This window comes from Nicotiana tabacum, chromosome 3, assembly GCF_000715075.1.
Source record: "Nicotiana tabacum cultivar K326 chromosome 3, ASM71507v2, whole genome shotgun sequence".
NCBI classification, from domain to species: Eukaryota; Viridiplantae; Streptophyta; class Magnoliopsida; order Solanales; family Solanaceae; genus Nicotiana; species Nicotiana tabacum.
In genome coordinates this window covers 183,580,814-183,607,290 of record NC_134082.1, presented here as the reverse complement: position 1 = coordinate 183,607,290, position 26,477 = coordinate 183,580,814, and the positions used below count along the sequence as shown (strand labels likewise).

Genomic DNA, 26,477 nt, shown 5'->3' with positions numbered 1-26,477 from the left:
TGGGTGGTGGTGAACTTCACATTGTTGATTGATGTGTCGTTGCCCCTCCGATAATCATTTGAATGGTTCGAGCCGGGGAGGGCACTTTGGGTGGGCCCGGGTGTTATTAACGCCCACGAGCAAAGTTGGCCCTCCCTCAGTCGCTCATCAACTCTTTCAGGTTCCCTTGGTGGAGCATGTTGACGACCTTTTGTCTTAAGTCGATACAGTCCTCGATTTTGTGACCTCTTTCCTGGTGGAATTCGTAGAGGCGTTTGACTTTCTAGTGTTGGGGTCGGACCTCATCTTCTGTAGACATTTTACTTTTGGGCCGAGCTTCTCCAGTGCATAAACTATTTTTGAGGGGGAAACACATAAATTGTGAGCAGATAGTAAGGGGGTATACCTCTCTCACCTTGGTGAGTCCCTATTCGCGGCCTGGACGAGCCTTCGTCGTGGTGGGGAGGCAGCATGAGGCTGCATAGGCTATAAGGTTGATGCCTTTCTCGACTGGGTCAGAGTCCCACTTGATCTCTCTTATTGTCGCTTCTCCAGTCCTTTCTGGGCTCGGCTTGTACGGAAGTCAACCATTGAATCAGCCGATTTAGATCATCTTCGTCGTCTCTAACTTCGGCACAATAAGCTTTGTGTATTTCGTCCCACGTAGTGGGATGGTATTTCATGAGGCAGCTCAACAGCTTTCTGGTCGCCCTCGAGCCGCTTCTGTTTAACCCGTTCTAAAAATCTGCTATGGACATTCCTTCCGATAAGTTTGGCAAGGTCATCCTTACACGATTAAACCAAGCGCGGAAGTCCCTAAGCCCTTCTTCGGGCGATTGTTTGATAGCGAATATGTCATTTATTCTTGCCTCCACCTTTTTTGCTCCGGTGTGGGCTGTTAAGAACTTATCGGCCATTTCCTCGAATATTTCAATCGAGCGTGCGGGCAACTGCAAATACCATGTCAGTGCTTCTCCGGTGAGGGTTTCACCAAACTTTTTCAGCAATATGGATGATACTTGTTCTTTGGCGAGGTCGTTGCCTTTCACTGAAGTGACATAGTGGGTAACGTGATCCTCAGGGTCAGTCTTGTCGTCATATATTTTCAAATACGACGGCATTTTGAAGGTTTTGGGTATGGCATGTGGTGCCGCCTCATCACTGTACGGCTGTTCCACAAACCGACCGACATCCCGTTTTGGCATAAGCTTTGGCGCACCCGGTATTTTGTCTATCCTTTCTTAATTCTCTTTCATTTGGCTGCAGAGCATTTTGTTCTCGTTCTCCATCTCTTCCATTTTTCTCAAAATGGCCGTGAGGGTGTTGTTACCTGCATCACTAACAGTGTGAGTAATACCTGTTACAGGGGGGTGTTGTTCGTTTGATGCTGGTGCAACACGGACTTCGGTGCCTTCTCTACTCGGCCTTTGAGCGGGTTTGTCAAGAATACCGGTCAGTGTGTTGGTCAACCATGCCTCGAGCAGCTTCTTCACTGCAGGTAGTGCCTCTTTCATTGTGGATGTAGAGGCCCCATTACCATGTGAGGCTATGATGCTGCCATGGGGAATGGGCGAGCTATCTCGTTGAGGAGACACGTTGGGCGTTATTTCTTCGCCCTTCGCTTCATCGTTTTCATTGATGGTGTGGAGGAGATTAGCAGTGAGGTCAGCTATTGCTTTTCTCTTTTCGTCTCCGTTACCTGCCATGTTAGCCTTGCGTGCACAAAGAACTATTTACGTGTTTTACGTTGTAGATCTAGAGGAAACCAAAATATTAACTAGAAAATCCCCACAGACGGCGCCAAATTGTTTGACCAAAAAGTATGAAACCTTTTGTTAAACTAATTAAATACACAGGTGACATGCAAATTCTAGTTAAACACAATAAGTTCTAGATCTAGCACATGCTTGTATAAATAGTGTAGAATAATGTCTGAGCTAATTTAATACAAATGGTATTAAATAACGTTGTCAAGAGTGGACATGAAGAATAATGATGAGCAATAACTATATTAAATGACAATAAATGTAAATATGAGGGAAGATTCACCCAATTATTGAAGAGGACATAAGATTCTTTCCTATGACAACGTTGAATTATATGAATGCTAAAGAATATTGCACACTTTCTTGGACTTGATGGAAATGACAAATGGAACGATTCACTAAATGATGGAATCTCTCTTAAAAATGGTTCTTTGTATTTTTCTTCGAATGCTTTTCTTATAATTTTGTTGTTTTTTTTCTCTCTTTCCTATATCTTACACTATTTATATGGGACATTCCCAAAAAACCCTAGAAAGTACAAGCAGAGGGAATATTCTGTTGAATATTCCCTTCAGAGATTCCAAAGCAAATTTGACCGTTGCTTCCTTTCCTTGCTATTAAACCTGGGCCTCGATGAGTCACTCGACGACTCGTTATGCTTATCACCGACCTCGACCTCAATGGGCTCTTCACCGCTCGTCCTGGTTGTACTTGGCCGAACTGCGCATGGTAAGTTACGATCTTCACGATGATCACCTTTCCGTACTAAATTTCCTTGGTCATATTTTGGCTCATACAGAATACAAAGTTGAATGACTACCCATAAAATTTACTCCGAAAAAAAAAAGATATATCTTAGTATCACTCTCTTAGAGCTATTCGATTGTAAATACTTACTAAGTGCCTACGAGACAACAATTATATACATTTAGAGAAAGATAAACACTTGTGCAGACTTCGAGCCGACAAATGAAGGTCACAAACATAAAGGAGATTTGCTAGTATGGAGAAACATGATCAAGGAAATAAAAGTTTTGCTCCAAGCGCTAAGCAATGTAAGTATTACTAATATTTTATTTAGTATTTCAATATAAAAAAGAAAATCTAAAACTTATTGTTGGCCGATATCGAGATATTGCGGCATCACGTCATGAATCGGCGATGCATTAAATATTCTTTCCTAAGAATATATGACCATTTCCTTTTGCAATGGGCATTTCCAATTTTCTAAGGGATTTTTATTCAAATAATCGGTGAGTTTACTATTTTATTTTTTCTAATCGATATACATTAATTAGATATTATTCAAATATATTATATATAAATTATACATATATTAATTATTTTTAGTTTAAGCGATTAGACCAACGACTATTTAGGTTAATTCTTCATTTTCTAATATCCACATAAAAAGTTTTCTCATAGGAAGAAGCCAAAAACATGTTAATTAAATTGTCCACGGTAGTAACATATGTGGGAGGCGCCGTACATAAATATAATTAACCACTTGGTAGTTCAACTGACATAATACAATTGATATTAAATAATAAACTTTGCTTATTAAAATTTAAATAGTCTTCTTCCTGCCTATAAGAACACATATTGGTAGATAGTCAATGATTTTTTGGCCAAGTGCCACTAGTTCCAAATTGCAATAGCATGAAAGGTTCCTCTCAAAAGGGTTTCATTGGATCTTGTTACTAGCACTATATATTAATGGCACGAATCTATTTGTATACACTCATTAGGTAAACAAGAACATGACCCTTTGCCCCTAAAGAAGACAAGTTTACCACCCACTTATCTGCCTTTTCCTAACTCAGAAATTTCCCTCTTTATTATTTCTACCTCTCTTGATCACTTCTTTTCCACACATCCATATATTTTTATGTCCTTTAACTTGCCTCCCTTTTTACATTAAAATCTAGAGTTCTATTTTGTTTTTCTCCTGGTTTTTCTTAATACAAGAGTTAAAGATCATTTCACTTTCATATTCCTATAATTATGACTTTGGCAAACAGGATCATCATATTTCTGCTTAGGCTTTTAGCCTTGGGGGCTAGTGTTGCAGCCATTGTTATCATGGTTACCAGCCATGATTCTGCTCAAGTCTTGGGCATGACCTTTGAAGCCAAATTTGCCAACACACCAACGTTCAAGTAAGTTGATTATAATCTTCATTTCATTAGTGTCTGTAACATGAGTACATTTTTCTATATTGTCAATCACATGCACGTAGTACAGCCGACTTACTCATTCTCTATATATACGTGCAAAAAGTAAGTACAAATAGAGTTAGATATACATTTCAGAACTCATTCTCTTTAACTCAAAAAGTACTCACAACATCTAAATTCTGAATCCATCACTGCACCTGTTAAAATAAGTTGTCGATGTTTCAGGTACTTTGTTGGAGTGAATATACTAGCAGGTGCCTACTCCCTCATAGTTCTGTTTTTCCCTACCAAGAACTTGCTGGGACGCATTATACTCATTTCAGATATCGTACGTATATTTTCTTGACAATAATTTTACATAGATTTTTGTGGCTTATTAGGCTGATTAATCATCTTTTTTTCTTTCATTGTTGTGGGGAAAAAATGGAGTAGATTATGACATTGCTGTTGGACTCAAGCATATCAGCATGTTTAGCAATAGCACAAGTGGGGAAAAAGGGGAATAGTCATGCAGGTTGGCTACCAATTTGTGGACAAGTTCCAAAGTTCTGTGATCATGTTGCTGGATCTCTTATTGCTGGATTTGCAGCTGCTATTCTCTATTTCCTTCTTCTTCTTTGCTCTTTTCACAATGTTCTAAATCTTTACACCCTCAAAGCTTAGACTTACAATCCTCCTTCGTGGAAATTTTACAGCTTTTTGTTGATCTTTTCTTAAAGAATATCATCCCCCTATTTTGTACTACTAATTTTTTGTTTCCAGATGCATGCTATATGTAGTTGAAATATTGTAATGCGAAAAGAAAGATTTAAAGACATCTTTGTCATGTTTGATGTGCTTCTCTCCACATAATATATAATTAATGTTTCAATCTTTGTTGTCAAATATTAGTCTAACATTGTGATCTTTTCTGGTTGATAATACTACCAAAGGATCTTTGTAGCAGTTGTGATTTGCATGCTAAAGAAATCCGGTTTTTCTATGTGGTGCAACAAAATTGTAAAAAGAGTATTTTTTTTGGTTATATTGTTAGTAAATTGTCATTTTCATTAGCAACTAAGATTGGTTAAAACTAGTAAGTACTAATTAATCTAATCTAACCATGATTTGATATCCGCTCCCTGTTGACAAATAAGAGTTGATAAGTGAAGAAGAGTTTTTTTTGTTTGTATAGCGTTATTTATCTCGCTGAAATCCTTCCTCTCTCTCTTTTTTTTTTTTTTTTGGGTGTTTTAAGAACAATTAATGAAGCTCCATATTTGGCATTATACTTACTCATTGTATTTAAAGTTTAAATGACATTTGAAGAGTCAGTCTTAGTTTTGACTTTGATTTTCTGAGAACTGCTACCTGAGAACATAAATCTGCAATAGACCGGCCTAGATTTCATTCCGGAAGAAATGATGAACTCTTTACTTCCAGTCAACTTTGTAACAGTTAAATTACAAGAACATGTTACAAATTCTTGCTGTTCTTAACCTATAATGCTATTCTAACTAAAATTTTATTTTAGGAGTTCAATGATTCATAACTCACATACTGCACAGAGTCACAGACATCTGTTCTGGTTTGATGCGGTTCTCTGTTGTTGCACTGGTGATTGTAATCTTAATTGTCCGTCTTTTGAGTCCTTATAGCCGTTGATTTAGTAGCGGTAGATGTGGTCTGTGTACATATGTGCGGTCATATTCAGGGAATGAAGCATGGCTTCTCCTTGTTTGTTGAATTTGAACACACATAATCCTCCATTATTTATATCCACTGAACGAAACCTGAATCAATATAAAATTAGACCTGTCAACAATAGTGGCTGAAGAAACCAACTTTTATCTGTACTAGTTGAATTGTAATAGATCAAAGAATACATGTAATTTTCATACTGACGAAAGAAAGTTTTGGTATACTCCAGGGTTGATTTTAATATCTGTAGGAGCATTTGGCTTGGCAGCTGTCATAACTAAAGGTTTAAGTTTAATTTTGTGCGCGGAATATCATTAGAGTTAATAGTATAGGGGATTTGGGAATATGCTAATAAGACTATCAGAGTATTTTAACATGTTATAGCAGGCTTATTTTCCCAGTTACTGATCCCACGTTTTTGGATCATTACATATAATTAGTATATTTTAAGTGACTTGATGCTATACAAGTTCATTTACACTATCCGTGTATAGAAGTACCTTTCTGGCCCTAGTCCAAGAGCTGTGCAGATCAATGCTCGTAAAATAGATTTGTGCGTCACAACCAAAAAGTTCTCTCCCTGATGAAGAACCAGCTATATCAGTATATTGTGTTGCAATGGCAATCAACATAGATCAGTTAAGCAGTACTTAGAACTTACCGGTGTCAATAAAATTTCTTCCCATGCTTCATATGCTCTTCCCCACAGTTTCTGAAGAGGGTATACACCGTCTACGCAAAAATTAGACGGATCTTCTCTCCAAGTTGTATACTCCTTTGGATATATGCGCTTAGCATCCTCTGCCTCCAAACACTAAACATCATTTAGAAAACTGCTAATGCTGTTGAACTGATCTAAATGCATGCAAAAGCTAAAATTGATTATGCCTTCCTGTTGTTACAATATTGAGGTTATAGTAACTCAAAAGAGGTAAAAGTAAAATCACATTATTTTGAGCAGTGAATGAGGCAGACCATTTTTCATGCCTTCAAGAAAATATAGATGGGCCTCCTTCAGGGAATCAAGAAAAACTAGAGGCTCTTCTTTTCCTTGCCATATGATTTCAGCAGTCGTCTGCAGAAGACATTGCTGTGATCACTTAATAGCTGAATATTTAGTCAGCAAAAGATAATTGCACATCATATTCCAACCTTGGCGCGTGCTATTGGACTAGAGAAACATTGGTCAAAATGCAAATCAGATAAGGCTGTCTTGCACCTTTCTGCTTGCATTGCTCCTTTTTCAGAAAGTACAGATAAATTTGAGCTTCCCTACATGTACAAGCAATTTGGTTAGCAGCTATAGCACAGCCAAGTCGCAAATTAAAAAAGAGGAAGTTATAAGACATAAGTTCCTTACAACAACAATTAGGATTTAACTCTTCGAGTCATGCTAGGACCCGACCCCATTGGCTGAGCACGAATGAAAATTAGTTGTGCAAGTGAATAGACACAAGTCCTAATAAATGGTATTAGATCTGGGAGAAACCAGATGGAATTATGGGAGACAAGTCCATGCGGGGTTAAGTGCTAGAGTTAGTGGGCGGTGGGCATGGGCGAAGCCACCCTTCGTCGAAAAATTACACTGTGTATGTTAGTAAAATATTATGTTTTAGAGGTATATAACACATATTGAACACCCTTTGTCGAGAATTTTTGTCACTTCTTTAAAATTTGAACACCCTTGGGGAAATTCCTAGCTTTGCCACCGGCGGTAGGAGTTGATCAAAAGTGTGGAACCTAAGCTTATGCAGGACTATGTGCACACTTTGTGAAGTAGGAGTTACCTCTAGAATCATGGATCAAGCCTGAGAGGATGTCAAGGCCTCAAGGAGGAGAATGTTATACCCTGCCCCACATCAGATAAGTGGACTTACTTGATTTACAAGCCTTAAAATGCTCCACTGTTAACAACTTTGGTCTTAATTCTAGATTAAGGGAGGACAAGAGCCACTTGGGTGCGTGAAGATGAATTGTTTGGCCAGTGATTTAGGTCGTTGCAGAGGCTGATATTGAAAGAAAACAGGGTCTCAAAGCGTTAATTGAGTGTCGATTCATCAATCAGAGATGAACCAGTGGTAGGATACCACAGTTTGCTCAAATGCAGTTTTAAGTTTGTCTGTCTGGACTAGGAAAGCCCACTGTCAATAAACACATCTTATCATTTATCACGGAAGTTATGTTAGGGGCACAGATTTCAGCTAAGTCTTGTCTTTGCAGAAAGAAGAATGTAATGCTCCATAAGTCTCGCATCAGTATCGAAACATGATTAACAAGGCACATATGCTTAAAACCATGACTAGTAAAATTTGGACTTCAAATGTTTGTAGTTCAGACTAGAAAGATCACTCTTGCTCCAGAGCCTCGCTTGAGACATAACTATGGCGTTGCACCAGAAGATTTTTGCACTTCTTGGTTGTCCTAAATTGAGTTTCTTATCCTGAGTTAGCACGATTACTTAGACGAAAATTGAAATCATGTAATGTTTGGGTTTAAGTGCGAAACGTGAAGATTGAGTCATATTGTTCAGCCACACTGGCTGGCACATAAACTCAAATGCCCTTGTCAGTAGTTCATTGACCTTTAATATCAAGTTCTCAATGAACCACGGAATGGCTAAATTTTCTGGCAACGACTCAGTAACTTAAAATTAGGATAATCTGGTTATCTAAGTTGGAAAGTGGCATTCTTTTCTGTACCTCCATTATACATGTCTTTAGAAAAACTTAGCAATACAGGGTTGAGCATTGTCAAGGAATTAAAAACACTCTAGTAAGAAAGAAGGTGGAGAAACATGAAATGAGAAGATGAAAGACAAACCTGAACTCTACCTTCTTCATTCCAAGAGCTGAGACCATGCCTTACAATTGTAACTTTCTTTGGACAAGCCAATGCCTTTCTAGTTAGAGAAGTTGTGGCTTTTTCAAAATCAAATGCTCCACCAGTCAAAGGAGTATCATACCTAAATCTCTCTGTTCAAGAATTCATGTTAAAAAGTTAATTTCAGCTAGCAAAAGTAGGACTCTATCATAAACAAATACTAGACCCATAATGAAGAGTAAAAAAAAGTGCATCCCGGTGCAAGAAGCATCCTGCATTCACGGGGGCGGGGGAAGGGCTGCAATCAAGTCCTTGTTTATGATAGAGTATAGCAGGAAAATGGAGTTTTAACAGGAAATGGCTAGTAATCAAGTATCCAGCTCCTCTCCATTGAACACGTCCAATTTAAATTTTAAAAGGTCCAGATTAAATTAGGTAACCAAGTATTCTGTAAAGTAAATTGTACCATCATTCTGACACCCAATGAGAAAATAAATCTCCCAGATATTTTGACACCATTTACTGGAGAATGCTTCTTTTTCTGGAGCAAGAACTACAGTAAAATCTACCATCTCAACTATGGCTAGAATGCTCGAATATTCAATTTAATATGGACCTCCGAAATCAAAATGGGCAGCCCGGTGCACTAAGTTCTCGCTATGTGTGGGGTCCGGGGAAGGGCCGGACCACAATGATCTATTGTACGCAGCCTTACCCTGCATTTCTGCAAGAGGCTGTTTCCACGGCTCGAATCCCTGACTTTCTGGTCACATGGCAGCAACTTTACCAGTTACACCAAGACTCCCCTTCATATAGGCAGGAAATGGGGCTTAGTGTCCAATGTGAGGAGCCGGGGAAGGGCCGGACCACAAGGATCTATTGTACGCAGCCTTACCCTGCATTTCTGCAAAAGGCTGTTTCCACGGCTCGAATCCCTGACCTCCTGGTCACATGGCAACAACTTTACCAGTTACGCCAAGACTCCCCTTCATATAGGCAGGAAATGGGGCTGAGTGTCCAATGTGAGGAGCCGGATCCAACAAGCAATACATCTTAAGCACCAATGAAGTCCATTGAATAGAGCTTCACATTTTCTAATCTAAGTGTCATAACATGGATCAACCCATTCTTTGTTAGATAATTAACCAGTAAGATATCAAAAGATACAAACTAATCCAAAATAATTACTCCCTCCGTTTCAATTTATGTGAACTCATTTGACTGGGCACGAAGTTTAAGAAAAGAGAGAAGACTTTTGAACTTGTGGTGTAAAATGAAACACATATATTTTGTGTGGCTATAAATCATTGCATAAAGGTAAATTGTTTCCAAATAGGGAAAAAGGTCATTCTTTTTGGCACGGGCTAAAAAGAAAATAAGTTCACATAAATTGAAATGGAGGGAGTACATACTATCAAAGGCAGATGGAGTAATTCTCTATAGGTTCAACTTAAACCCATTATCTTCAACACGGAACATAGAGTATACGTGAAAATCCACTAAAATTTCAACAAATATTAAATTCCGAAACCATAATTTTAAAAGCACAACGAGTAGTTGAGTGCTAAGAAACTTAGAGTTGAACATGTCAAGTTTGAATCCTGGATCCGTCTCTACGTATCATTAATTTGTCTTTACTGGTAGCATTAAATTAATATAACCATGAACACGATGCAGTCCCAGTGCCACACAACGCATTATATTGTTATCAAGAACAACTAATTATTCATTAAAGAAAAAAAAGGTCCACTAGAATTTGAGAGATTACCTGTTGTAGTAACTGGTAACTCGGGACTTGAAGTTGAGCAGCGAATAGTATAGTTTATGCTCGAGCTAGAATGAAATTTAGGGCGTGGAAATTTATTAGAATTGGAAATGGAAGGGAAAGAGAAATAAGGGGTAATAAGAATAGCTCCAGAACTCATCTTCTTAAAGTGTTAATTCAGTGTAGTACTTAGGAGTTGTGTTTTTGCTATTTCAAGATTAATGTTTCCAGCTTTGTTTGGCCATAAATTTCGAGGGGCTTCTACAAACGAGAAGATCTAAAATGAGGGACACTGACGGTTGAAACTTGTGGTGGGAGTTTGATTGCCTTCGGCTTTGCTACGATATGGAATTGTGGATATGCCTCTTACAGGTGAATGGAAGATTCTTGCATGGTCCCGCCCAAAAAGACAATTGTTTCTTTTTTTGGGAAATTTTCGTTCCTCTGCCGTACAGGAAATTATATTATTAAATATGTTCATAGTTTACATATTACCCGTCATGCTAATAGTATTTCTATAAAATATAGACAATTCACTAAATAAGGAATCATTGTAGCTGTAGACTTCCTTATTTAGGCGCGCTACTATTGAGAAATTAAATATTATACCAGATATTTTACAACGCAAATCACGCATTAATATTTCCTTTCTCTGTATATTTTCATATGTTGTTTATTTGGATTGGAATTTTCATACGTTATTTGATTGGAATTTGTTTTTACAGAGAAAAGAATTTTCATACGTTGTTTGTTTGGATTGGATGTTGTTGCGAAGAATTGAGAATTCTCTCTACGTCTCTCTCTATCTCTCAATCCCAAATTTCAGTAATATAAAGCAAAGAAAAAGAGAGCAGCAATTCCACCATTGACAGCCATTAAAAAGCTTTGAAGCTTTGAATTCGAATTTAGGTTTTCAAAAATCATTATTTGTTTGGATTGGGTGTTGTTGAAAATAATTGGGAATATGGTTTGGAGTTTATATCTCAATTTTGAGGGGTTTTGGTGAAGATTAGACTTGGTTTTGGCTGAATTTTAGATTGAAACTCGAAGAAGAAGAAGACATGACATACATTATATTGCAGAAATTGTAGAAAAATTGTAGACTGTTGTTTATTTATTTTTCTTTTATTCATTTAACTATTGTATGAAAGTTGAACAACATTGTATTAAAATTGTATTTAAGTGGTATTATATTATAGTTGTGTATATATGGAGACGAAAAAGGAAAACAAAAACTTAAGATCATATTCGTTATGTATAATTGTTTGCGATTTCAATATGGAATTGAGTATCACCAATGAGAACACAGTTGCATGTTTGTACTGTTACATTTTCTATCAAATTCTGGTTGTATATCAATGTCCTACACTTTATCTACATTTTATCTACAAAATAAACTACATGTCAGAGTAATATATATATATATATATATATACATGTCAAAGTAAAATGTATATATTAGTATGGATTTTCACAATATCTACAAAATTTCTACATTTATTCTACAATAAAACTACGTATCATTTGAAAAATTAATATGAAATACGGAATTTCAATATTTCTACAAATTATCTACAATTTGCGTACATTATTTCTACTCAGTCATATACAACTATAATATAATACCACTTAAATATAATTTTTATACAAATATTGTTCAACTTTCATACAATAGTTAAATGAATAAAAGAAAAATAAATAAACAATAGTCTACAATTTTTCTACAATTTCTTTAATATAATGTATGTCATGTTTTCTTCTTCTTCTTCTTCTTCTTCTTCTTCTTCTTCTTCTTCTTCTTCTTCTTCTTCTTCTTCTTCTTCTTCTTCTTCGAGTTTCAATCTGAAATTCAGCCAAAACCAAGTCTAATTTTCACCAAAACCCCTCAAAATTGAGATATAAACTCCAAACCATATTCCCAATTATTTTCAACAACACCCAATCCAAACAAATATTGATTTTTGAAAATCCAAATTCGAAATTCAAACCTTTTTAATGCTTGTCAATGGTGGAATTGTTGCTCTATTTTTCTTTGCTTTATATTACTGAAATTTGGGATTGAGAGATAGAGATAGACGTAGAGAGAATTCTCAATTCTTTGCAACAAAATCCAATCCAAATAAACAAATATCTTTTGAAAACCCAAATTCGAATTCAAAGCTTTTTAATGGTTGTCAATGGTGGAGGGGTTACAGATTTTCGCTGGTTTTAGAAGAGAAAATCGTGGGTGATTGAAGAGGAAATCGTGGGCTGTGGTTTGATATGTGAGTGAGGTGGTGGGATTTGGAGAGATAAACTTGGGGGAGTGGGAATATACGGTAGAGTAAAATTAGGAGACTAATTAATACCATTAAAATCCTAAAATGGTATATAAATGGTAATTAGGTATATATGAGGTAATTATATTAAAAGTTAAGCATAAAGGGTAATATAGTTTACTATATGACATAAGAATGTAAAATTTCTTTTTTTCTACTATTGCCATTGGTTCATTTTTGGTATTGCTAATTAAAAGTTCACTAAAGAATAATTAACCTAAATAGTCATCTACTCAACCGCTTAAACTAAAAATATTTGGATGATATATAATAATTCATATATAATACGTGTATAATTGTGTATTATCTATGCATACCAGTAAGAAAAAATAAATAGTGAATCTGACCAGCTATTCGTGTAAAAACCCCTTTATTAAATTCGTAAATTAAACTCGCAAGATCCAAAAATAGAATTTGGTTACTAGTTTAGTAAAGGAAGGAGGCTTTGGGTCAACATATAAAGAGGGAATTTGTTACACCAAAGTTATTGATTATTATTATTTGCGACCTCATCATTGTGCAGGAACCAAAACGGGCTAAACCACATTAATCGGGCCTAAACCCTAAACCTTATCTTGTGGACTAGTTAGAGGTGTCAAAACAGGCTAACACAACCCAGATTTAACGGGCCAAAAGCTTAAGTCGTTAGGACGAGCTGGCCCTTCAAGAAGTGCCTATAGAATGACCACCCAACTCAGCAGAGGCCAGCGGGGTAGGACAGTCCTAATAGGACAGATTGATCCTTAATTAGGAAAAACTAGTTGTATAGTCGCTCCTAAAAATAATAACCGATAAAATGTGTATTTCTTATATTTTAATATATAGTATATATTTTATACATAATCAATGTATATTTTTTTTAATATTTGGCTAGTGGATGTAATAAGTTTTTTACCGAATGGGCAAATGTGTAACTTGTCCAAATACATTATCATTAAACTAGAGCATAATACAACAACATCATCATACTCAATATAGTCCCACAAGTAGGGTCCGAGAAAGATAGTGTAGACGCAGACCTTACCCCTACCTTGTGAAGGTAGAGAGGCTGTTTTCGGTAGATGTGTAGCTCAAGAGAAGCATAATTACATCAGTTTACAAAAACAATTATAGTAAAAAAGAATTCATATAAAGAGAAGCAGTAACCACGGCCAGAAAATAAGATAATTGAAGCAAAAGAAATTACGGGTAATATTTGTATTGGTCAAAATCTGACCGTTGTGGTCAAGCTGACCAACATCCCATCTAGGCGGTAAGGCAGGGAAAGACTGTAAATGCCTAATTTTCGCCTTATATATATATATATATGTGTGTGTGTGTGTGTGTGTGTGTGTGTGTTTGTTCTTATTTGTGTATTTATAGGTTTTAAGAGTTGAGTAATGGTTTGATAAATGGGGTGGGGTTTGGGCTAGTATAATTTAATTAAAATTGTGCCAAAATTGTGCCAAAATTTGAGCCCAAAGAGCCCAAACCCGGTCCAAAAGGGGGCATTTTTTTATAATTGCTTTGTCACAAAAACAAAAAAAATTCAGCAGTTGAACACATGAAAAGTAAGATGAAATGGTGAGCTTTGGGAGTGAATCTTAGAGTGCAAACTTTTAAAAAAGTATAAGTCCTCTTTAGGGTTCGTTTCTGGGCTCCCTCTCTAAGTTTTCGGGTTGTTTTAACACGGATTTGCTGCTGGTTTTATGCTGCTTTAGTTGCTGAACTACTGTTTATTCTTTTACTACCAGGTAATCATTTAAGACTCGTAATGTACGTATTTTCAGCAATGAGAACAACTTGAACATGCTGCACCATTTAAATGTATTTGATGTGATGAATAGTTTGACAACAAAAGAGCTTGTATGTTATTGTTATGTATCAAGCATGTGATAATATGAATATAGTCCTTCATAATACTTGAATATTGAGTTGTAAGTTTTTGAATGTAATATGTAAGTCGTTTATGAATTTTTTAAGCATGTTTTCAAGCTATTATATCCGAGTAACAATGCTAAGTATGTCATGAATAACTTTAGGTGTATAACACATAGCATGAGTTTGTTTTAATTACTGAAATTTCACTGCCAACATATGCTTCTAGGAATGCTGTGATAATATCTTTGTGAATCTGGCCATTTTGCCGGATTTGCAAAAATGGGTATTTTTGTAAAGTGGGTGTTTATACAATTGTGACTATGTAGTTAATGGTCATGAACTCAAACTAAGTAAAGAGCTAAGATTGTATCAACTTTGGGCCTTATTGAATCAAATATAAAAGTTGGTCCATTTACCTTTAAACAACAAAATTACCCCTTTTCTTCTATATAGCATTGGGCCAATTGAAATTCATTTCTTGGCTCAGTTTAATAATAAATTCCAGCAGCCCAAAAGCTCCATACAAGCTGACCCATTTTTCTTTAACAAGAAGTTGGCTTATTTCTTTTAAAATAGATAAAGTTGGTCCAATATTTATTTGCATAATTTTTTCCAATTATAAAGCTCGAAAAAATAATAATAATATCAGATTTTTTCTACTATTTTAATTAACTAGTTTCCCTTTAATTAATTTAAACGTTAGGCAAATAGTAGGTGTGCTTTAACTTCACAGACTCACTTGTGTAGCATGATGCTTAACTTTTAATAAGTTAATTCATCAATTTCATGTTATATTCAATAGTTTTAATTAATTTATAAATCTTTTGTCATAATCACGGATTCGCTTGTGTAGCGTGGTAGTGACATCAATAAATTTTCTGAAAAAAAAGGGTTAATGTTTCCTCCAACACAATTGCAGTAATTTTTCAAAAGTAAATAACGTGCTAACCATCATCTGTCATGGCTGCGGATACGCTTGCGTAGCGCCGTTATGACTAAATAATAAATTTCGTCGATCACGCATTCGCTTGCGTAGTGTGGTTATGACATCTTATTATTCAAAAATGTTCTTTAATTTTTTCTAATAATCAAGAGATAAAAGTGGATAGGTAAAACATGAAAATAATATAAATCACAGTTTGTTCAAAATTAATTCAAGCCATTTAAGTCAATAAAGCGACCGTGCTAGAACCACTGGACTCGGGGAATGCCTTATACCTTCTCCCCGATCAACAGAATTCCTTACCCGAACTTTATTTTTGCGGACCGATTAAAATAGAGTCAAACCTTCCTTTGACTAGGGATCCAGATAAATGGTGACTTGGAACACCGAAAAAATCAATTCTAAGTGGCGACTCTAAACAATAAAATAATCTCTATTCAAATTTTGTCACTTTAATTGGAAAAACTCTTTGGCCCATATACATATTATTATTATTTTGAGGGGTAGAAAAGGGGTGTGACAGCTCTGGCGACTCTGCTGGGGACAACCAGAATTCGAGCTTGTACATATTGACTTTTATTTGGCTTTATTAATTTTGTATATACTGTGATTTATTTGGGTATAATGTGCTACTTGTTTGCTTTTAACCGCTTTGATATTTTTGAACGGTACATATAAACTGTCTTCTCCCGCACCCCCTTAGAGTCTTCTTGAATTAAAATTGGGCATTTGCTTGACATAGCCCGCTTTCTTTGAGATAGCCGAGTTGTTCGTCACCCGGTGAAGGATTTTAGTCACACCTATTTTAGGTGGGGAGCACCACCAGTTAAGCCGGAAAGCAATGCTACCGGTACACTGACCCTCCTCGGCGCGAGTTGTCCGCTCGAGTAAGCCAGTCTAGATACCTTTTCCACCAAGATTTAAACCTAAGAGAACAAACCTCATGCCAGATATCCCTAGTAGGTTCGCTTTATTTGTATCACGTTCATTTGACTTAGCGAAACTTGGCACAGGGGCCGGGTCCGTATAAGACAAGTATCCTCTTTGAAACCATCATGTTCACTTATGTGCTACTTGCTACATCATTTGGAAGGCTTTCTTGCTTTGTTGACCGACTTTAGAAAATTAGTTGAGCGGAATTATAAAAAAAAAATACTCCTTGTTTAGTACAAATAATCTAGTCTAATTCTCATCAGATGTGAGATACGTAGGCAAACAACATCGGTTCCGGCCTCCAATTTTCAAAAAAAAAAAATCAAATATATTTCCTTTTACTTCCTTCTTTAGAAAATAATTTCTTAGAGACACCAATTTTTAAAAAAAAATTCAAAATTATTTTCTTCTTTTTTCTTTTATAAGTCTTTCCTCCACAAAAATAAAATCAAAATCAGATTTTTTTTGATCAAAAATCACAAAAAATTAAATAAATGAAAGAAAAAATCGAAAATTCCATTTTTTTTGTTGAATTCCAAAATATTTTTTTTTCTGCTTCAGAAGTTTTTCTTTCAAAAATTGAAAAAAAATATTCGAAATTCAAAAATATTTTATTTCTTCTTTAGAAGTGTTTATTTCAAAAAATTCCAAAAAAAAAATAAATCAAAAAACGAATCTTTTTTTTAATTCTTTCTTTCAACATTTCCAAAAACAAAATGTAAAAAAAATCGAATTTCAAAAGAAAAAAAATCGCTCTTCTTTAGAAGTCTCACTTTCAACAATTCAATAAAAAATTGAAATAAAAAAAAAATTCTTTCTTCTTTTGATTCCTTTCTTTCTACCAAAAACAAAAATCCAAAATCATTTTCCTTGTTAGGAGCTTTCGTGGAGTTATTTGTATATGAGTAAAAAACGAGAGTTAGTTTGTGTACTTTATTCCTGATTTTTTTTGAACTACATAATGATCTGATTCATACGGCGACATGATACGTAGGCAACCCACAAAAGGCTCGATTAAGTATTCATTTTAAAATGGCTCTAAAGTAAGGGATCAAATAAGGCGAGTGAAAAAAAATAATAATAAAAAAAAAAGAAAAAAAGAAGAAGAAGGAAATAACAGTGTCAATAAGCAACAAGCTGATAGGCCGGAATGAAACATTGAAGCCTTCCAAAAGCATTTTAGAAATGGTGGTGATGTTAGGAACATGACATATTACGTGTAATTCATATCTATAAAATGCCTAACCTTAACACGTTTGTTGTCTCTTAAACCAGTAAGTTTAAGGTGGTTGGTTTGTGGTAAATCTGGCAGCACATCATTACTTCACAAGATCTAAGGGACCAGTAGTAATGGATAACAATGATGAAATCGAGTTGGTCAGTGACAATCCGCAGGGTCAGTCAGTTGAGCAAGAGTCTGAGGAGATAAGAAAATTGAGACAACAACTGTCAGATGTATATCAAGCTTGGGTTTCCGGTCGACCTCCACCCCAGGGTCCCTCAGAGGGAACTTACACCATACCCCAGGCTACTCAACCACCGCTCCATGCAACGAGCGACCCCATTCTACCACCAGGGTATGTGCCGAACTACAGCCTCCATGCTGCCCCCAATACCTTTAATATGCGACCTCCAGTCGCACCAGTCAGGAACACCCCTCTCGTTGTGTCTGGCGCACCGGTATATACAATCCCGCCACCACCTCCTATGACGAGGCCAAATAATGAGCCACCATCTTATGCTTATGATGGACAATACTATTCTCCGAATATGACTTTTGGGGTCTCGGCTCCATACAATCAGACTCCTCGATACGAATCACCAGTGGAAAATGAAATGCCTGTCACGATGATTGATCCAGATGAGATGGCCAGAAAAATGAAAAGTCTTGAATAGAATATAAAGAACATACAGGGACTAGGTGGTCACAAAAATGTTTCATTCAGTGATCTATGCATGTTCCCTCATATCCATTTGCCACGAGGGTTCAAAACCCCAAAATTTGAGAAATATGATGGACACGGCGACCCTATCGCCCACTTGAAAAGGTACTGCAACCAGCTGAGGGGTGCAAGAGGAAAGGAAGAGTTGTTGATGGCTTACTTTGGGGAAAGCCTTATGGGGGTAGCTTCCGAATGGTTCATTGACCAAGACATCTCTCACTGGCATGTTTGGGATGACATGGCCCAAGCCTTCGTCAAGCAATTCCAATACAACATTATTCTTGAACAACTTGGAGCCGGGCCTTCTTTTTGCACTATTACAAATATGAAAATAATGGTCAAAATCGGATTCAATTGTCAACTGCCCCTATCGGAAATAGGATTGACTACCGATTCCGAAGGAACTGGAGTTACATCTCTTTTCCATTCAAGAGTTCTTATGCGTTTCCACGCCCCTTTGAGACCCCGAAAAATGGACAAATTCCTTTTCTTAGGAACACATACAAGATTCTTCACTACAAAAAGGATAATGTTTCGTTCAATTCACACAGGCAGGGTGATTGAGGTGCGTGTTTCGCAAGTTTTTTACTTTTTTCACACAACAAGTTGTTCGCCCATTAAAGCGGTATGTGAGCTGGGTTCAGAACGTCGTGAGATAGTTCGGTCCATATCCGGTGTCGACGTTAGAGCATTGAGAGGACCTTTACCTAGTATGAGAGGACCGGGAAGGACACACCTCTGGTGTACCAGTTATCGTGCCCACGGTAAATACTGGGTAGCCAAGTGCGGAGCGGATAACTGCTGAATCAACCAAAACCTGCAACAGAGTCCTTAATTTCTACCACTTACAAGGGAGAGATGCTCCATTCCCAATGGCAGAAGAAGGATGCAAGCTTGGACAAGATATTCTTCACTTGGTTGGACAGGAGATGCAACGCGCTTAGCGTCGGAAAGATCCCTCAACATGGGTGTGCTATAAAACTAGGAGAAGAACAGAACTAAATGGATCAATTCCTTTGACCGCTCGTTTCGAGCTTCCAGTTCTTCTGGATTGCTAACGTGGTTCGATGACGCCGATGGAAGGAACCACTGGAGATTCATCAAACTTCGATCCCCTAAAGGCAAGTACGTAGGCTATAGAATCCCAAATAGAGCTCCTCTCCTTACAATCAAGTGGCTTTCACTCCTTCGGCTCTAAACAACTACTGTGCTTATTTGGTCTATCAGCAACTCGGCCAACTACTGACCTAATTGGGAGCTTTTCAGTCAAGGTCATCGGATTTTGAGGTCCTTTAGCAAGGGTCCAGATCATTCCATTGGGGAGAAAGCAGGAGTCAAAGCGGCCTTTGAGTTTGAGGAGAAAAACCCCTCCTTCTGCCGAGGTCATACATCATACAACATGCCCGAATTGAAGCCGACGACCTATTCGAGGTCAAGGTCGATATTTTCAGGGTCATGTCTGGCCTTGATCCAGAAGGAGATTGGCTGGGACGGGGAGCTCGGGCCCTCGAGAATCCGCGTACCGCCACGGGAGAGCATTCCTTGGAGAAACTCCATACCCTTCTTTCGGATCTCGAATCGAGGGGAGTAAATTCCGAGTCCTTCTCTCAATTAAAAGGGAAGGTACCCCTGCGAAGGGGTGGGGACGAACACTCTACCACATAGTGGAGTGGATAGCTAGGACTACTAAAATGGAGATCGTGTACAACAACAATCCTATATTTGATGTCGATTCATCCACACTTCCATTCCTTGTAGAGGAAGGCTAACTGCTTGCTGGGTGGGAGCTGTATGAGCGGTATCGTCCACGTACGGATCCGTGAGAAGGGAGGTGGATAGAAATGGCCTTGTTGTACCTCACTCTCGTCTTCAATGGGGTCTGCTCTTTCTTTTTTGGGAGAGTATGATATTCACGACCAAGAAGTACTGGATTCTCTTTCGGATAGGCCCTGAAAGGAGAAGGAAGGATGGAATGCCAACAGGCGTCTATTATATTGAATTTACCCGATAGTCCCCATTTTGGGAACGTCCAGTGCCAAAGTCACTGAATGGGTAAGTTGCCAATCCCTGGCAAACTAAACAATTACTAGTACACCTATTGTGATTCCTAATACAAGAGTCAAAATAGGGAAAAGCATCCATATGATCCCATAGACTTCTTTTAAGGATTCCAATTTGGAAAAAGAATTGATAGTTTCTATTTCTGTTGTATCAATTATCATTTCAACGATCAACTTCTCCCATAATGATATCTATGCTACCTAGTATTGTCATAATATCAGCCAATTTCATTCTTTTAACTAACTGAGGAAGAATTTGCTAATTGATAAAACCTGCACCAGACCGCAATTCCCTATTAAATATGAAGAAAAAGCCGACGGAAAGCTTTAGGGAGTATGCCATTAAGTGGAGGGAGCAAGCGGCCAGAGTTAAGCTGCCCATGGATAATCATGAGTTGATCACTGTCTTTTTGGAGGCTCAAGAGCCTGATTATTTCCAAAACATGATGTCTGCAATGGGTAGGCCTTTTGCTGAAGCAATCAAGATAGGGGAAATGGTCGAAAATGGCCTAAAGACTGGCAGAATTGTAAGTCAGGCTGCTCTCAAAGCCACCACCCAAGCGATCCAAAATGGGTCGGGAAGTTTTGAAAATAGGAAAAAGAGAGATGAAGGTTCTATGATGACCTCGGGATCTAGGGAAGTTCAAAGAGGGGCATCGTACCCTTATGTGCAAGTTTAGCAGGGGCGATCCAGCTACCCTCAACATTACTATTCCCCGCCAATTCCTCAATACTCTGTGGGCTCACCACAATATACAGTGTTCAATGCTCAATCATATGCTCGGCCTCCCAATCAGCAGGTACGGGCACCAGATCCAAGGGGCCCCCGACCTCAACAAAAAATTTTTTGGGCACCCTACAATGCTCATCCCAGGCAGGATTATGGTCGAGAGCAGAGGCCGGCAGAAAAATTCACTCCATTGGCTGAATCATACTCTAGTCTATTCCAGAAGCTGAAGCAAATGGGCGTGATTGGACCCATCGCTCCCCACCACATGCATCCGAATTCACATGGATTTCAAGCAAATGCTAGATGTGAATATCATTCAGGTGCCCCGGGGCATAGCACCGATGACTGTTGGACTCTGAAAGGAGCCATAGAAAGACTCATTTTTGAAAAATTAATTGTAGTAACGAATGGAGAGGACCCTCCTAATGTGACAAACAACCCATTGTTGGAATAAAACGATGTTCATTTTGTGGGAATGATTGGCCGAGATCAGGAATACAAGCCGATCGACCAAACAGAAATGACAGTGGGAGCAATTTAAGAAGGAACAAGTTTGGAAGTAAGACCAAGCCGAGATGTGTCGTTGATTGTGAAAGGCATCCCGAACTCAGAAAAGGTAACTTTATTTGTGCCCAAAGTCTCGAGGTTAGAGTTTGGCTCCAATGTTCCAAGCCCAAGGTTGTATGTCCTTGGAGGCCACCCTGTCACAAGGCAGAATCGAGGCGGTACGAATGGCATAACAGAGCCGATCATAATCAAACCTGCCGTGCAACCCCATGTGACAAACACAAAAAATGTTCCTTAGAACTACAACAAAACTGTGATGACCTACAAAGGCAAGGAAATCATAGAGGAAGTGGGGGAAACTGGAGGTTTGACTCGATCGGGGAGGTGTTATTCTCCAGAAGAGTTGATGAAGGCCAAGCAAATCAGAGGAGGCCAATTGCCAATGAAGAAGCCAGTCACTGAAGTAGAGGTAGAAGAGTTTTTGAAGAAAATGAAAGCTCAGGATTACTCAATCATTGAACCGCTAAGAAAAGACTCCTGCCCAAATATCTCTACTATCTCTGCTCATACATTCCAAAGAGCATGCCCGTGTACTAATCAAGGTCCTGAACGAGGCACATATCTCAGAGGAGACCATAGTGAATCAGTTAGAGAAGATGGCCAATAGATTTTTTGAGGTAAACAGAATCTCATTTACCGATGATTAACTTCCCGAGGAAGGAGCCGGGCACAATAGGGCTTTGAACTTGATGGTCAAATGTGAAGGGAATTATGTAAAGAGAGTCATGATTGATGGAGGCTCAAGTATAGATGTATGCCCTCTCTCTACTTTGCAAAGCATGAAGATCAATACGGACAGAATCCGACCCAGCAATGTTCGCATTCGGGCTTTCGATGGCTCAACGAGAGATATTATGGGGGAAATCAACCTTACCATGACGATTGGGCCGGTGGACTTTGAGATTGTTTTCCAAGTAGTGGACATGGTCACTTCTTATAAATTTCTTTTTAGAAGGCCATGGATCCATACAGCCCGAGCTGTGCCATCCACCTTGCACCAGATGCTCAAATTCGAACATGACGGGCAATAAATTATTGTTTACGGAGAAGACGAGTCTTCCGTTTATAAAGACCCATTAATCCCCTGTATTGAGGCTAATGAAGGGTCTAAGTCCATTGTCTATCAGGCTTTTGAAGTGGTTGTTGTGGACCATGTCGAGGAAGGAAAGCCCATTCTGCATCCTCGTCTTTCCGCCACATCTGTAATGGTGGCTACGGTTATGATGAGACAAGGTTATGAGCCAGGAAAAGGTTTGGGGGCATCATTGCAAGGAATTTCAGATCCTATTTATCCGTTAGGCAACCAGGGTACTTTTGGCTTAGGCTTCAGGCCAAAACAAGCAGACAAAAACAAATCCAAACACCGCAAAAAGAGTGGATGGGTCTTGCAACAGCCTATCCCTCATATTTTCTACACTTTTGTCAAGCCACGACTCCGAGAGGGTCAAAATTCCTCGGCGCATGCAAACATTGATGAAATTTTCCATGGCCTCAGCGAGATGTTTTCTGAAGTATGATCCAGGCTGGTGAAGGCACTAATCGTGCCGATGTGCAACTAATTGACCCAGACACCATGCTCACCAACTGGGAAGCAAATCCTCTCCTCACAAGGAAGGAGTCTTGGTAGTCTGCTTTTGCAGCTTCTTTTTTGTATTTTGGGTTACTTTCAGGGTTGTAATCCCAATATCTCAGGATGATTGTTTTGTTTTGATGTTAACCCTTATATCCTTTCGAATTCAATAAAATGCAGTTCAGTTTCCTATTAAGTTTCATATCTTTTCCTTTTCCTAATTCCGGTCATTTTATTTTCATTTCAGTTTTGTTAATGCCGGCTTTAATAACATGACATGCATGCGGAATTCATGCCCAGATCTGGAAAAGCTGTCTAATATCGAAATAACGCATCAAGAGGTTGAATATGAGGTAGATGAGATTGTTGAGGAAATAAAAAGAGAGTTGGAACAATTTGAAAACAAGCCTAAGCCAAACCTCAATGAAACTGAGATGATTAATATCGGAAGTCCTGAAGAAGTTAGAGAAACGAAGATAAGCATTCACACTGAACAAAAAACCAGAGATATCTTGATTCAACTTTTATTTGAATACAAAGATGAGTTTTCTTGGTCTTACGATGATATGCAGGGTTTAAGTGCTGATCTGGTGGTTCATAAGCTTCATACATATCCTGGTTTTCTACCAGTCCAACAAAAGCAACGAAAATTTAAAACAGACATGAGCGACAAAATCAAAGAAGAAATAATGAAGAAACTAAGCGTCAATGTGGTCAGAGCTGTCCGATACACCACCTGGGTGGCAAATATTGTGCCCATGCTAAAGAAGGATGGAAACACCAGAGTTTGTGTCGACTATAGGGACCTGAACAAAGCAAGTCCAAAGGATAATTTTCCTTTGCCAAACATCCACATTCTTGTAGATAATTGCACAAAGCATGAGATCCAATCATTTGTGGATTGCTATGCTGGGTACCACCAAATTCTAATGGATGAGGATGATGCAGAAAAGACCGCTTTCACCACGCCATGGGGGTACTTATTGTTACAGGGTCATGCCATTCGGTTTAAAAAATGCAGGGGCAACTTACATGAGGGCCATGACCACCATTTTTCATAACATGATGCACAAAGATATTGAAATATATGTCGATGATGTCATCATAAAATCAAAGACACAAGCCGATCACGTGTGTGATTTGAAAACGTTCTTCGAACGACTTCGTAGGTATAACCTTAAGCTTAATCCAGCCAAGTGTGCATTTGGGGTCCCATCTGGGAAACTCCTCGGTTTTATAGTCAGCCGGAGAGGCATCGAATTGGATCCATCTAAGATAAAGTCCAATCGAGATCTGCCACCTCCGAAGAACAAAAAAGAGGTCATGAGTTTGCTCGGGAGTTTGAACTACATCAGTAGGTTCATTGCTCAGCTCATAACCACGTGCGAGCCCATCTTTAAGTTGCTGAAAAAGGATGTCGCTGTCAGATGGACAGACGATTTCCAAAAGGCTTTTGACAGGATCAAAGATTATCTGTCAAAACCCCTTGTACTGGTCCCACCTGAACCTGGTAGGCCTTTGTTTTTATATCTATCAGTGATGGATAATTCCTTTGGATGCGTTCTGGGGCAACATGATGCAACATGCAGAAAGGAACAAGCAATATATTATTTGAGCAAAAAGTTCACCGATTATGAGGTTAAGTACATCCTTTTAGAAAGGACATGTTGTGCCTTGACTTGGGTCGCTCAAAAGTTGAGACATTATCTTTTGGCCTACACTACTTACCTCATATCCAGAATGGATCCCTTGAAGTATATCTTCCAAAAGCTAATGCCCACTGGTAGGCTCACAAAATGGCAAATCCTGCTCACAGAGTTTGACATTGTCTATGTCATTCGCACCGCGATGAAAGCACAGGCTTTGGCAGATCATTTGGCAGAGAATCCAGTTGATTATGAGTACATGCCACTTAGCACATACTTCCCTAATGAAGAGGTCAACTCGATAGAGGAAGTGGTTCCAGACGATCACCCTGTATGGAAAATGTATTTTGATGGAGCTGTCAATATCAAAGGAGTTAGGATCGGGGCAATCCTCATCTCACCTATTGGACACCATTACCCTGCGACAGCCTGAATTCGGTTCTTCTGTACTAATAATATGGCAGAATATGAAGCTTGTATCATGGGTTTGAAAATGGCCATCGATCTGGATGTGCGTGAACTATTAGTTATGGGAGATTCTGACTTGCTTATCAGGCAAGCCCAAGGAAAATGGGATACTCGAGACATCAAACTTATTCCGTATAGACAATGTGTGCAAGACTTGAGCAAAAGATTCAAATCTATCGAGTTCAGGTACATTCCTCGATTTCACAATGAGCTAGCCGATGCATTGGCTACTCTAGCCTCGATGCTCCCTTATCCAGGCAACACTCATATTGATCCACTAGAAATCCAAGTTTAGAATCAACACGGTTACTATAATACAATCGAGACAGAACCAGATGGTGAACCATGGTATCATGACATAAAATGATTCCTGAAAACAAGAGAATATCAAGAGCATGCCAAAGGAGATCAAAAAAGAACTATTAGGCGACTCGCCAGTGGTTTCTTCCTGAATGGGGAAATTCTGTACAAGAGGACCCCAGATTTAAACTTGTTGAGATGCGTAGATGCTATAGAAGTCGAGCGGATCATGAGTGAAGTGCATTCAGGGGTATGCGGACCTCACATGAATGGATATGTTTTGGCGAAGAAGATTCTACGGGCAGGGTATTATTGGCTTACCATGGAGCGAGATTGCTTCAGATTTGTTCGCAAATGTCACCAGTGCTAGACTCACGGTGACCTGATTCACTCGCCTCCTTTAGAGTTGCATCCCATGTCCTCTCCTTGGCCTTTCGTTGCTTGGGGAATGGATGTTATTGGGCCGATCGAGCCAAAGGCTTCAAATGGGCATAGATTCATTTTGGTTGCAATTGATTACTTCACCAAGTGGGTGGAAGCCGTCACTTTCAAAGCAGTCACCAAGAAAGCAGTGGTAGACTTTGTTCACTCCAACATCATTTGTCGCTTTGGTATCCCAAAGACCATTATCACTGACAATGCAGCCAATCTAAATAGTCATTTGATGAAGGAGGTATGCGAACAATTTAAAATCATGCATCGCCATTCTACCCCTTACCGGCCAAAAGCCAATGGAGCAGTCGAAGCGGCAAACAAGAACATCAAGAAGATTCTTAGGAAGATTATCCAAGGTTCCAGGCAATGGCATGAAAAGTTGCCTTTTGCTCTTTTTGGGATACCGTAAGACTGTTCGCACATCTATTAGCGCAACTCTGTATCTGCTTGTATACGGAACTGAAGGTGTAATACCCGCTGAAGTCAAATTCCCTCTCTCTGAATTATTGTGGAATCA

The 26,477-nt window shown here is 38.4% G+C and overlaps 2 protein-coding genes across 3 annotated transcripts; one reads left to right on the top strand and one right to left on the bottom strand.

Moving 5' to 3' along the window:
* Positions 1 to 3,607: 3,607 nt before the first annotated feature.
* LOC107776588 (CASP-like protein 1C2) lies at positions 3,608 to 4,793 on the top strand. The gene is made up of 3 exons (XM_016596528.2): positions 3,608 to 3,904; positions 4,148 to 4,250; positions 4,355 to 4,793. Exons 1-3 carry the CDS (start codon positions 3,750 to 3,752, stop codon positions 4,583 to 4,585), a joined length of 489 nt encoding a protein of 162 aa, XP_016452014.1. The 5' UTR covers positions 3,608 to 3,749; the 3' UTR covers positions 4,586 to 4,793.
* A 495-nt stretch (positions 4,794 to 5,288) lies between these two features.
* Positions 5,289 to 10,532, bottom strand: LOC107776444 (putative 2-carboxy-D-arabinitol-1-phosphatase). 2 transcript variants are annotated; one of them, XM_016596376.2, is made up of 7 exons: positions 10,191 to 10,532; positions 8,423 to 8,574; positions 6,755 to 6,874; positions 6,578 to 6,692; positions 6,264 to 6,403; positions 6,103 to 6,182; positions 5,289 to 5,694 (listed from the first exon to the last, which is right to left on the bottom strand). In XM_016596376.2, the coding sequence occupies exons 1-7, from the start codon at positions 10,345 to 10,347 to the stop codon at positions 5,568 to 5,570; spliced, it is 891 nt and encodes a 296-aa protein (XP_016451862.1). In that variant the 5' UTR covers positions 10,348 to 10,532; the 3' UTR covers positions 5,289 to 5,567. The 2 variants fall into 2 exon arrangements, with proteins under 2 accessions (XP_016451862.1, XP_016451930.1); XM_016596444.2 differs by having other exon boundaries at positions 6,578 to 6,677.
* Between the last annotated feature and the right edge of the window lie 15,945 nt (positions 10,533 to 26,477).